The sequence below is a fragment of the Taurulus bubalis genome, assembly GCF_910589615.1.
Source record: "Taurulus bubalis genome assembly, chromosome: 11".
Classification (NCBI taxonomy): domain Eukaryota; kingdom Metazoa; phylum Chordata; class Actinopteri; order Perciformes; family Cottidae; genus Taurulus; species Taurulus bubalis.
The window spans coordinates 9,831,649-9,842,981 of NC_136599.1; the positions used below are offsets into that span (position 1 = coordinate 9,831,649).

The following is an 11,333-nucleotide window of genomic DNA, read 5'->3' on the forward strand; positions in this document are numbered from 1 at the left end:
ACCGTCATCCCTCTCATTTGACCACCTTTTTACCTGGAACACTGAGCTCCAACACTCACAATGTGAATACTTTGGTGATGACAAGTCACACAAGCGTTTACAGTTTACGAACCAAAAGGCAGATATACTCGAAACAGTTGCCATGATAAAAATCAGTATGCTAAATATACTTTATATAGTACTTTTGGGATGTTGTAGCTTTTCTCTCTGAGGCTGCTTGAGTGGCAGGAACATACAGGAGCAATAGGGAGCATTTCAAGTCTCTTTCATCTCGACGGGGATTCAGCACATCCAGTGAATGTGAACGATTTCCAAAGTCATATTTCCTCTCTCTGTTCGGATCCATTTCCATCACTTTTTCAACAATTTGGCAAGATCCAACGTACGCAGCAGCAATGTTTTGATTATATAGTGACGAGACATTATTTTCTTTTCTTTTTACAGAGGGAACACAAGAAAGCCAGAAAAAGTTGAGTATTGCCATCCACCAACTAGGTTTCCCTTCTCCAACTTCAGGTAGACTTTGTCCTCTTTTTCTAGATAGAGCAGAACTCCATTGGTGGCCGCCTCACGAGTCACGTCTTTGTCACCCGCAAAGGCAGAGATGACTGGTTTCCCGTTCAACATCAAGTTCACCTGGACAACAGAAATAATAATTAGCAATGGGAAAGGAAAATTAATAGTTTTGAAGATATGTTTTTGCATAATTTACATCTTAACTCCACCTCTTGTTCCAATAAAGACGTGTGAAGCACACTATGCAACTACTAATGAGAACACACTTTATATCAGATACAAAAGAAAAGGGGTTTAAGGGTAGTTTATGTCATAGGATAAATAATGTAGTCTGATTCATGTTTGTTTTATACAAGCAGAGAAAAATTAGTCAAGAAAATCCAATACAAGCCAATATGTTCATATAAAAAACAGTTTGTTGTATTTTTATATTCTAAAAATATAATATTAGTTAATCACCTGAAAATAAGAATTGTTGTGCTTTTGTTTCCTTTTGAGCAGTTTATATCTATATACAGAGCAGGGCCCTATTCTTCGTAGCTGGCTTACTGAGTTAGCTGGCTAATTTTCAGGATAAGATGACATAGGTCAGGTTTTTCGGTTCCTCGAAGCAAGTTTAGAAAAATCACCATAGCAACACATCCAAAAATTTGAACCTGCTCCAGCGCAGGCTAACTGAACTTCACTGGATAAGCTTTATTTAGCGCTTAAGAAACTTATGGATGTGTTGAAAGCACTCATAATTATATGACAGTGTTAGTACACCGTACATATCATTATTGTAGAAAATTATTTCGGTGGACTCGTGATAAGAAGAATACAGAGAATCACACACAATTTCTTTTTACTGCTTCAATTGATTGAATTTCTGATTATGAATAATACATACATACTGATCCGCCCATACACATATTAAAACTCCTAGTTATATGGTAATCTACACATACATGTATATACACATATATAGTACATACGCGCATACAGTACATACTGTATATCCTCACAAGTATATATTATTGTGTTCTACTGCCAGCAGGCACATTTAAATAAATATAATGATATATATGATATATATGATTTGGGTGATGAAGCACTTAAAATTAGCCGATACATTTTCCCAACACTGACGCATTTAACTTGTCTGATATATTTGCGACGCCTATGTCTCGCAGCGGGGGCGCTGTTATGCTGCGTTCACACCAAAAACGCTCGATTATGATCCCTTCTGAAGAGGAACGGGCACGCGCAATAATCCAGATGACTGACGTCTGGTTAAAATTAACGAGACCGTTTCAGCACGGATCAGGCGTGGAGAAACCGAGTTAGCCTGAAGTCAATCATCTCGCTAATTTCAGCTGGATAATAGGACATTTGATTGACTTTGTTGAACCAGTATGATAAATAGGGCCCTGGTTCTCTTCCACATAGACATGTGTCTACAGTAGCCCGGAATGGACAAACCAAACCGTGTCTCTAGAAAAGGCTATTTGTGTTTTCACATTTTCGCATCAGCCACCGTAGTTCTCCTTATATGTCCCTACTTAAATTTCCCCTTTCAGATTAATTATAAATAAGAAATGAAAATCATTATCCCACAACAAACATTAATATTAAAAGTTAATGTTGAGGTTAGATTGTTTATGCTTTGCCTCTATTAGTTTTAAAGTTGAATCAAATCAATGTTATACTGTCATACTGTTATATTACTTTGAGGTATTGGGGAAGTTATGGGGAATGTTAAAATGAAATCGTACTAACTCTGTGGAGGGTCTTTCTTTCTTTTCTTTTTTTAATTTAAAACATATGATCCCCTCCCCACACCAATTATTTCCATACTGTTCCTAAAGAAGACATATTGTCTCACTCCCATACTAAAACTCTAAAGCTCTGTGAAAACAACAAAAACAGTACCTGTATGGTTTGGCTCTGGTACACTTTAATGACATGGAAGTTAAAACTGTAGATTCCTTTTCTTGGGGACAAAAATACTGATTCAAATGTGAAGTAGTTCCCTATATTCACAAGAACCTATGAGAGAAAGAACAAAAACACATCATGACAAAGGTGTTTATATAGCAGCATTTTAACAATGGCTTTTACTTCATTGGGACTTTAGGATTAAATACGTCACTGCAGCGCAGGATTCACGGCGGTGGCTACCAGCTCGCCCCTGCAGACACAACCTGAATGCAACACACTTCAAAATATATTCAATTCAACTTTCCTGAATCTACCCAGCATTGAACATTCCTTACACAATAAACCAAAAATTATGCTTGAGGACATTTTTTATAGACAAATTCCAGTTAGGAGAAAAATCCGGATTTTAATTCCACTCTTTACACTGATAAGAAGACAGTGCCTGAAAAGGATCAGACACTTCCTTAATACTGCCTTTCCACGTGACACACACAGAATAACCTCATGAATAGTGGAGTGTTGATCAATTAAACAAATAAATAAAAAAATCACGCTGAAACGAGCCACCCTGAATGACTCATTAGAGTCGAAGAGGCTTTAAGCAGAGTCAGATTAGACGTGTAGTATTTATAGAAAAAAGGAAAATGAACTTCTTTGAGTCATGATTGACGAAGGAAGCAAGAACTCCTGTCTCAGAGTCTCAAACACTTGGAGCTCACCTGTAAAAGAAACACCACTGCAACCTCAGCCACGACCTTTGACAAGTGGTGCTTTCATAGCAACAGCACGCACATGATCCACACCAATCAGATCACTTGCAGTGTGTTGACAGCGAAATATAATGTTACATAATTCAAAGGAGAGGACAGAAGATCGGTTGACTGATATTGTTTCTCTGCCCACCGCTGGAAGACTAATCTTGTTGCTTTATTTTATTTATTTTTGGAGAGGGGGGGGGAGGTTAGTAGGTGAGGGTGTGCGCGTGTACTGGCGCGTGTGCGCATGATGGGGTAGCTTGAGGCAAACGGATGACTGCGTGTGCATGGCTCTGCGGGATGCCCGCTCTCCAACATGATCCAGTCACTTTCCAACCTGCCTGCGTGTGATGTGCACTTGTACAGGATCCACCTGCCAGATGCAACTAGCCTCAAACTAACCTCAGGGGTGCAGCTGCACACTGAACTGCAATGGCACTTTAATGTTCTGCAACACTGAGCTAAAAGAATGAAGGTTTATCACACAAACAACTCAGGACTACATCAGAACAGGTTTTGACAGAAATCATTGGAAGGATGCATTTTCTAAGTTAAGCACTGTTTGGACATTATTGTTCATAAAAAAAATCGTCTTAACCTGGTCAAAGTAGATTATTCTCGTTTTGTTGCTCATCTCCGACGGTTCGTGGTTGTTGCTCCGGACTGCAGAGAAAGCCACCTTGGAGTTGGCGGCGCGCACCGAGATGCCAAGCGGGGAGGACGAAGCCTTCCAGTCCGTGGTCGGGTTCGAGTCGCACACCACGAGACATTTCCCCTCCAGGACGATGGGCTCCGTGTCATTCTGAGCTCTCGCCACCCCAGAGATCACAGTCCAGCTGAGCAGCAGTATGAGGGGGTTCACCATGGTTCTCTCTCTCTCTCTCTCTCTCTCTCTTTCTCTCTCTCTTTCTCTCTCTCTCCCTCTCTCTCTCGTCCGATTCCAAAAGAGAGACCGTCTCCTGCACCACACAAGTTCCCGAGTCCCTCCACTGGTCTCCCCCGCCGCAGACGCGTCTGACGCTGTGAAAATTCTCTTATTAGATCCAGATATGTGCCATATCCAAGTGAGATATCAACGACAACAAACAAACAAACAAACAGTCCGTATTAAGTCGAAACCTTATTCTGCGAACAACCGGGAAACAGATATCACCGATTGTTGTGTCTGCCTCTCATTTTCAGGTCGAATTGAAGCTCTTGGATGACACAAAAGTAGAGAGAGAGCTGCTCCAGTCTCAGAGGCGAATCTTTCAATAGATCGTCCATTGCCCTCACTCCCACTCCGAGCAACGCGTCTGGCAGCAGCGGTTCCCCGCAATGATGTGCCGCTTTGTGTGCGCGCCCAGCCATCCACTTTACGCACGCACATGTGGTAGAAGTTGTAATTAACTGCCCCTGCGTAATTCGCTAAAAACTTATAATTATTTAATGGTGGGAGCTATTTTATAGCTTCATGTAGCTTTACATCAAATCATTTTCTGTGTTTATAATGCTGAGAAGCACAAGTTCAGTTATAACTTTCTCTGATCCGGGAATAAAACCATACAATATGATTTATCATCATTTCCCAGACTGTGATGTAGAAGTATAGAACTGAAAATGCCCTTGAGCATATACATATTTATTTGTTTCTCCCGTTTTTCTAGTTCCCAGACCTCCCAGTCCTCTGGCTGTGCTGGGTGTCACTGTAATGCAGTGACTCATAATCGCATTGCACAGGTGGGTTGGCAATCGTTCAGGACAAATGTAAAGCTCCACAATCCTGTGGTGGTCCACAGTAGTCAGTGAACATCATTGGTAATGTGGGTCTTGCTTGTTGTATCACTCTGCATTAAATCAACAAGTGTGTGATCATATATACATCAGATAATATATCATATTTGAGAACATCACCTCTGTCCTTGTGTCACTTCAGGCTCCACATCAAACAAAAGATCAATAACAGCTGACCTTCAAAGAGTTACATCATTTGGCACCAGAGGCATCTTAAAAATCAACTTTGATAGCAATTTAATATAGTTGTAAAGTGATATAAGGGAAGTTTGATGTGACTATTTCTTGGGTCTGTACATTCTTTTGTATAGTTTAGTACTATCGTTGTAGTTTAGCAGATATGCAGGTGTTTAACCAGTTGAAATGTATATTTGCACTCGGATAATAATTGTCACACAGCAGCTATTCTGCTTTTTACACCTGGCCAAGTTGCTACTTAATTTAGCAACAGATAGGTAGCCGAAAGGTTTATAGTTAGTCGTAGTTTGGTTATATTTAGGCAACAAAATTACCTGATTAGGTTTAGAAAAAATATACATGGCCTAGATTACATACAAATACAGTATATTATATTGCCGGGTCAGGTCACCCATGGGTGCTTGCCTCTGTCATACTATGAGCAACATGTGTTAATAGTATTGTTTGCTAAAGACACCTGCATATTAATAGCATCTGTCTCAATTAGGAATCAGGAAAAAATTTGAATGAATTACTAATTTAGGGGAGTTTTAGTCAGAGCAGCTAAATGTGCAAACATGTAGAAAGTCTAAAGTGTACAATTCAACATATATAAAGATCAAAGCTTCCAATAATAAATTAATGATGTATGTATATTTAGTTTCGCAGCTCTTTCGAGGGATTTACTCTGGAGATCATGGACAGCTCAACACAACTAACTTGGAATTATATTAAATACATTTAATGTAATACAAATAAATGAAATCAAGAACTCCTCCTATAAAGCATCCAATATGAATGCCTGAAAACATAATTCAACATATCTTTAATCACATGTTATATGATTGCACTTGTATTTAAAATATTCAAAACATTTCTGAACTGTTAATACACATTTGTACCGCATTCACAGGGAGGTTTCTAAAGTCACAAAGAGAAAATACAATACAAATCTCCACTCAAGGTCCTCTTCCTCCCAGAACTTCTCAGCTGCATCGCGTGGCCTTCATCAGCAGATGGAATTTCCTCAGGTGTTGTTGAGACTAAATTATTAGATGAATAAATATTTCAAAAATCATACAACAAGTTACACTTGTTGACAAATACATGAATGATAACAATGTCCTTGTATGTGCTTACAACTATGTGTTGTAGGCGTTTTATTAAAGGAGTCAAAGCATCCAAAGGTGTATTTGTCACGTAAACATGTGCAGTGTGGCATGCTCTTAAGGCCCTGCTCAAAGAATAGATAGATATATCTCAGAAATGTTGTAATTAGTGGCTTCGTAAAGTGTACTTTGTGCTATTAAACTGAAATAAGCCTGAATCCTGAAAAGCACATTTGGTATGTGGGATTCATTTGCTTTCTCATTAAATCTATGCTTATGAATGCAGCTTTTTGATCTCTGTGGCTGAACAACAAATCATTAGGTTACACTGTTGAAAGTGATGGTTGAATTTTAAACAGCTTAAAAGGGATCTGAACACACACACACACACACACACACACACACACACACACACACACACACACACACACACACACACACACACACACACACAAAGCCTGTGCCTGCACACAAGGTGCAATGTGATGAGTGCTTCACATTTAAATTGAACATGTTCAGAGTGTACAGTTGGTGGTGGTTTGCATGAAGTTACAACATATTGGAATAAAAACAGCTGATTAAATGTATTCTATCTATACCTATACATCAATTTAAAATCTATATATAGACATATTTGGTTTTTGGATTGGATGTTTTCAGATCCTGGAATACAAACTGTACAAATCCAACTTCGGTCATCAGAAACAATGTTGTTTTGGACATCTATCCATCTGTAAAAGGATGACTTTTGCCACCCCAACCTGAATAGCTGCCATTTTGTGAGATTTGTGTCATCACCCAGTTCTGAGAGTCTAATGTTGTGCATGTCAATATGTTTCCATGGCAGAGAGTTTTCAGAGCCCGGGGGGGCGAGAGCTTAACGTGTCAAGAAACACTTCCTTGAACATTTTACACATGAAACAAAGTTTTTAGTGAGCTGCCTGTTAACTTACACAAGCCCCGGAGAAAACCTCAGACATTGATACCTGAGGTTATTTCAAAATAATAGCTTCAGGTTGCTGTAGCTTTTCACACAAAAAACATATCCTGGAAATGTCCAAATCCAGTGTACCAACTTCTGTAGCAAGTGTAAGCCAGTTGAGAAATGTATTTTATCTTCAATAAGATGTCTTATAGGAAGAAAAAAGAGAACATTATTTACCTCATCGGCAGAATTATTTTGTAAAAAAGCCCTGCAAAAGGATGTTTATGTAAGTACAAGTATGTACGTATCAGTTAAACATACTTAAATGTAGTAATTTTGCCGGAAAATGGTTATTGCTGTGTTAATGTGTATGTTGCATTTAATATTTAAGGTGGTACTAATTTGAACTCTACAGCAATGTATCACATTTATGTAAAATCATAATTTTATAACGTCGCTGTAGTGTGAACCGTGTTCCTCTAAAAACCTTTCCGGAATTCAGAAAAACAACTCTATTTTTAGCTTTGTGACGATGCACTTTCCAGCTGATCCAAGTGGAGTTTATTAAGCTCCGAAGTAAGTTACTTATCTCTGGCCAAAAATGAACACTTAATCCTTCACTTAATCAGAAAAAAATGAAATTATTAATCACCCAATATGGACCTCTGAGATGAAGCGGAGTAGAAGCTCAAAGATGCATAAAAAAGATACTCAAGTAAAACACAAGTACCTAGAAGTTGTACTACTGTAGCCTACTTAAGTGAATACACTTGTTATATTCTAACACTTCAGTTACCTGTTGGTGGAAGTTTGTTAAGTCCCGCCCCTTCTCTTGAGCACGTTCATCACAGCACGGAGAGATCAAAACAAGTGCAGATGCAGAAAGATTGTGTAGAGACTAAAATAGTTCTTAAATTGTTTGTGACACTTAGCAGCATTGAGGGAAACAGACAGGAAAAGTGGCCGAGGTGATTCAGGAAGCCTTTGTTCACCCCATGGCGGATCAAGTTTTAGTCAGCTAAATTTGTGTCACTAGTCAACGTAGCCAACCTGTGTATTTCTTCAGGCTTAAATTGGTTAAATAATTTTTCTGTATTAAAAGCTATTAAAGTTCAAATCAAAGTTCACAATTATTTCAACACAACTAACTATAACTGTTTTCTGACCAAGAAACTGTGAGGCCTAATAATAACTGTAATAAAGGGTGTTAAATGTAAACTTAAACTAAGCTAGGTAGACAGACAGCTTTTGGTTTAGCTAGTTTGCAAAAATCCGCTGTTAGCCAAGCTAGCACGACATTTTTGATATGGTGTATACAGTATGTTTGAAATACTGGAATATTGTGTATGAATATGGTTTATGTTTAAGCATACTGTGAAACTAATTGAGTGCACAAAAGTGCTTTTGTTTATTGAAAGGTGGGTTAGGTTGAACAAAAATATGTATATATATTTAAAATCTGTGATGATATGTCAGACACAAATGATCCCGCAGACATTTGGACAAATTTTCTGACAGGTGTGACTTTCAGGGGTCTAACTGGACTATTTTAAACGCTGCTCCAAACCGTCTTGATATACAATTTATAAGTATGATTTTAGGATCTTTTTATTTTTTATGTGAAAAATGGTCTGAAAAAAAACAGTTGTAAAAATCTGTTGGTCGTGACCTTGTTGTCTTTAGCAACGGTGACAGCCGTGTACTTCGACAGCCTCTCGTACTGAAAATTACTTCAACATGATCAACAGACAAGATTATCTCAAGCATCCACGTATCCCAGTGTCAGGGTGAGTTGAAGTTCAATGATTAGAGAACCGGTTCAAGTAAAAAATATTTCATCAGTTTGTGTATACCTCAGAGCAGTCCATGTTGCTGCCAAACCCACTCTCAGTGAACCGGCATCCACACATCGTAATGACGTCTACATCGACATGCTTAATTAAATTACTCATTATATGACGCAAATACCATTCATATTTTACATTACCCCCTTTCACAATTAATTTCTTTTAAAGTAATGAACTCTTGGGGGACTCTGAACATTTTATCATCTGAAAGGGACAAATACAAATGAATTCAGACCCACCACTGGGTCGTGATAAAAAGCACAAGTCTCTCAGGAATGTAATCATGGTCAATAGCAGGAGTGTGTACTCTGCATAAAACACGCTGAGGCTATTGGACAGCCCTTTTGTACATAATGAGCTGCTTTGGTAATCTTAAAAAAAAAAAAAGGCGCAATCTCATTTTACGAAATGTCTTGTATATATTTTTTACACTAATTGAACATAAATCCAAAGTAGTGCATGTGCCACTTTTCAAAGCAATACAAAGGGCAATAGGCCAGAGATAATCAGAGAGGCTGGCAGAGGCGACCGCTATTCTATACAGGGATATTTTAATATGTGGTCTGATGAGAGATTTTAGAAGAAGAATAGAAATGATCCTTTATTAATCCACTTGGGGAAATTCTTCTCTGCATTTAACCCATCCTTAATTATCAAGGAGCAGTGGGCTGCCCTTTAAGAATCAACAACTTAGGACTGTATCTGGCTTGATATCTTGGCCTGTAAACACAACATTAACTTATCACTGCTGAAAGTTGACACGTTAGCAAACAGGTGCTTATTTAAATAACTAGCGAATATTTTGCAACATTCATTTGTTGAGTTGTTTCTGGCGATCTGATGAATAGAAGTCCAGTCTTCACGCTGCATTAAAAGGACATTTATTTATGTGCCGCTGTGTGCCTATACGTAAAACTGTCGCCTGTATAATGTGACTCACAAAAAAAATTGGAAATATGAGATTGACATGGCCCATCAGCTGAAAATCATCCAGTTTCGATCAGTGCATTTCTAGCTTTTAGCTGCTAAATGCACCACAATGTTCACCAAATAGTTGCTTACATATTCTGTTGTTGATGCTGAGCACGTAGTGTAGGTTACTCTGAGCTTTTCTTTTTTTGCTGAAAACAAGGTGACAATGAAAATATGAACGCTGTCAGTTAAAACAAGACAATGAGCTGAAAGATGCTTAAAAACCTCTGTGGTGCTGAGGGGAACTGCAGTGTCTGGAGAAAATACTCCAGTAGTCACCAGATCCATTGTTCATATAAACATCTTGACTACAGCAGCTTAAAGGTAATAGGCAGATGCATTGAAGCAGTTGCAAAGTGTGTATATGGATTTGTTGTATTCCCTTAGCTGCCAATTAAGCAGGCAGTACACTCTGAACAAACTTTCCCAAAATAGAAATGCAGTCCCACATGGAACCACATGCAAATTTACATATGTGTATGCGCCTTCGTTAAAATGTACAATGTTGCTTGGTATTCACAGAAGTTAAAGAGGTAACTTTAAGCCTCTGACTAAAACTCTCATGTTCGTCCAGTAGATGAAACCAGGAGGCAGGTTGGAGAAGTTGGCTTGCGATGATAGCATGAAGATATGTTTGTTCTCACAGTAGTGGGACTAATAATAACCCCTTTACACTAACAGCTTATTGCTTCAGTTTATGGAGCTTTCCATAAGATGACTACACATCTTTGTCCAGCTTGTTACTATACAATATATTGTAGTGTCACGGGCTGTCGCTAGGACAGGCTAGCCTGGGGCAGTGCAAAAGGAGAGCTGGACACAGGCACGTCAGAGGGTGTTTAACAAAAAGTAAAGGTTTATTTTCCCATCCCACCAGCAAGGTATTGTCCAAACAACAAAGTATCAAGAAAAAAGGTCCAGTTCGAAAAAATAAAACATCCCGTAGGAGAAAATGGGGAGTCAACAAAACAAAACTCAACACTGGTGAATCCAGGCTACGAGGTCCTCTCCTTTATCGTCCTCTTCCCGGGGCTTGTGGGTTCACCTTCCGCCTTCCCGTTATCCTTCCCAGGTGCTCTCTTTTAAGTCTCCCAGCCCTGCCTCAATCAGGTGCCTTAAGCAGCTGCAGCTGGGTGAGCGGTGAGGCAGGCTGGGAGATGTAGTTCTTGCCCTGGCGGCCATTTTGTAGCGCCCGTCCACTACCTGTCCCCTTGTGACGCCACAATATATATATACATATTCAAATAAAATGGTCTTGAGTAAAAAGTGTTTCCTAAATGCATTCAACAGCGATGCACAAAAATATCCCTTAAATGTAATTCGAGCCAAAAGTAGTAGT

General features: G+C 38.9%; 1 protein-coding gene across 1 annotated transcript; it reads right to left on the reverse strand.

Moving 5' to 3' along the window:
- Window positions 1-438: 438 nt before the first annotated feature.
- Window positions 439-4,056, reverse strand: cbln4 (cerebellin 4 precursor; the record flags this gene model as incomplete). The annotated part of the gene is made up of 3 exons (XM_079226818.1): window positions 439-636; window positions 2,428-2,544; window positions 3,790-4,056. The coding sequence occupies 3 exons, from the start codon at window positions 4,054-4,056 to the stop codon at window positions 439-441; spliced, it is 582 nt and encodes a 193-aa protein (XP_079082944.1).
- Between the last annotated feature and the right edge of the window lie 7,277 nt (window positions 4,057-11,333).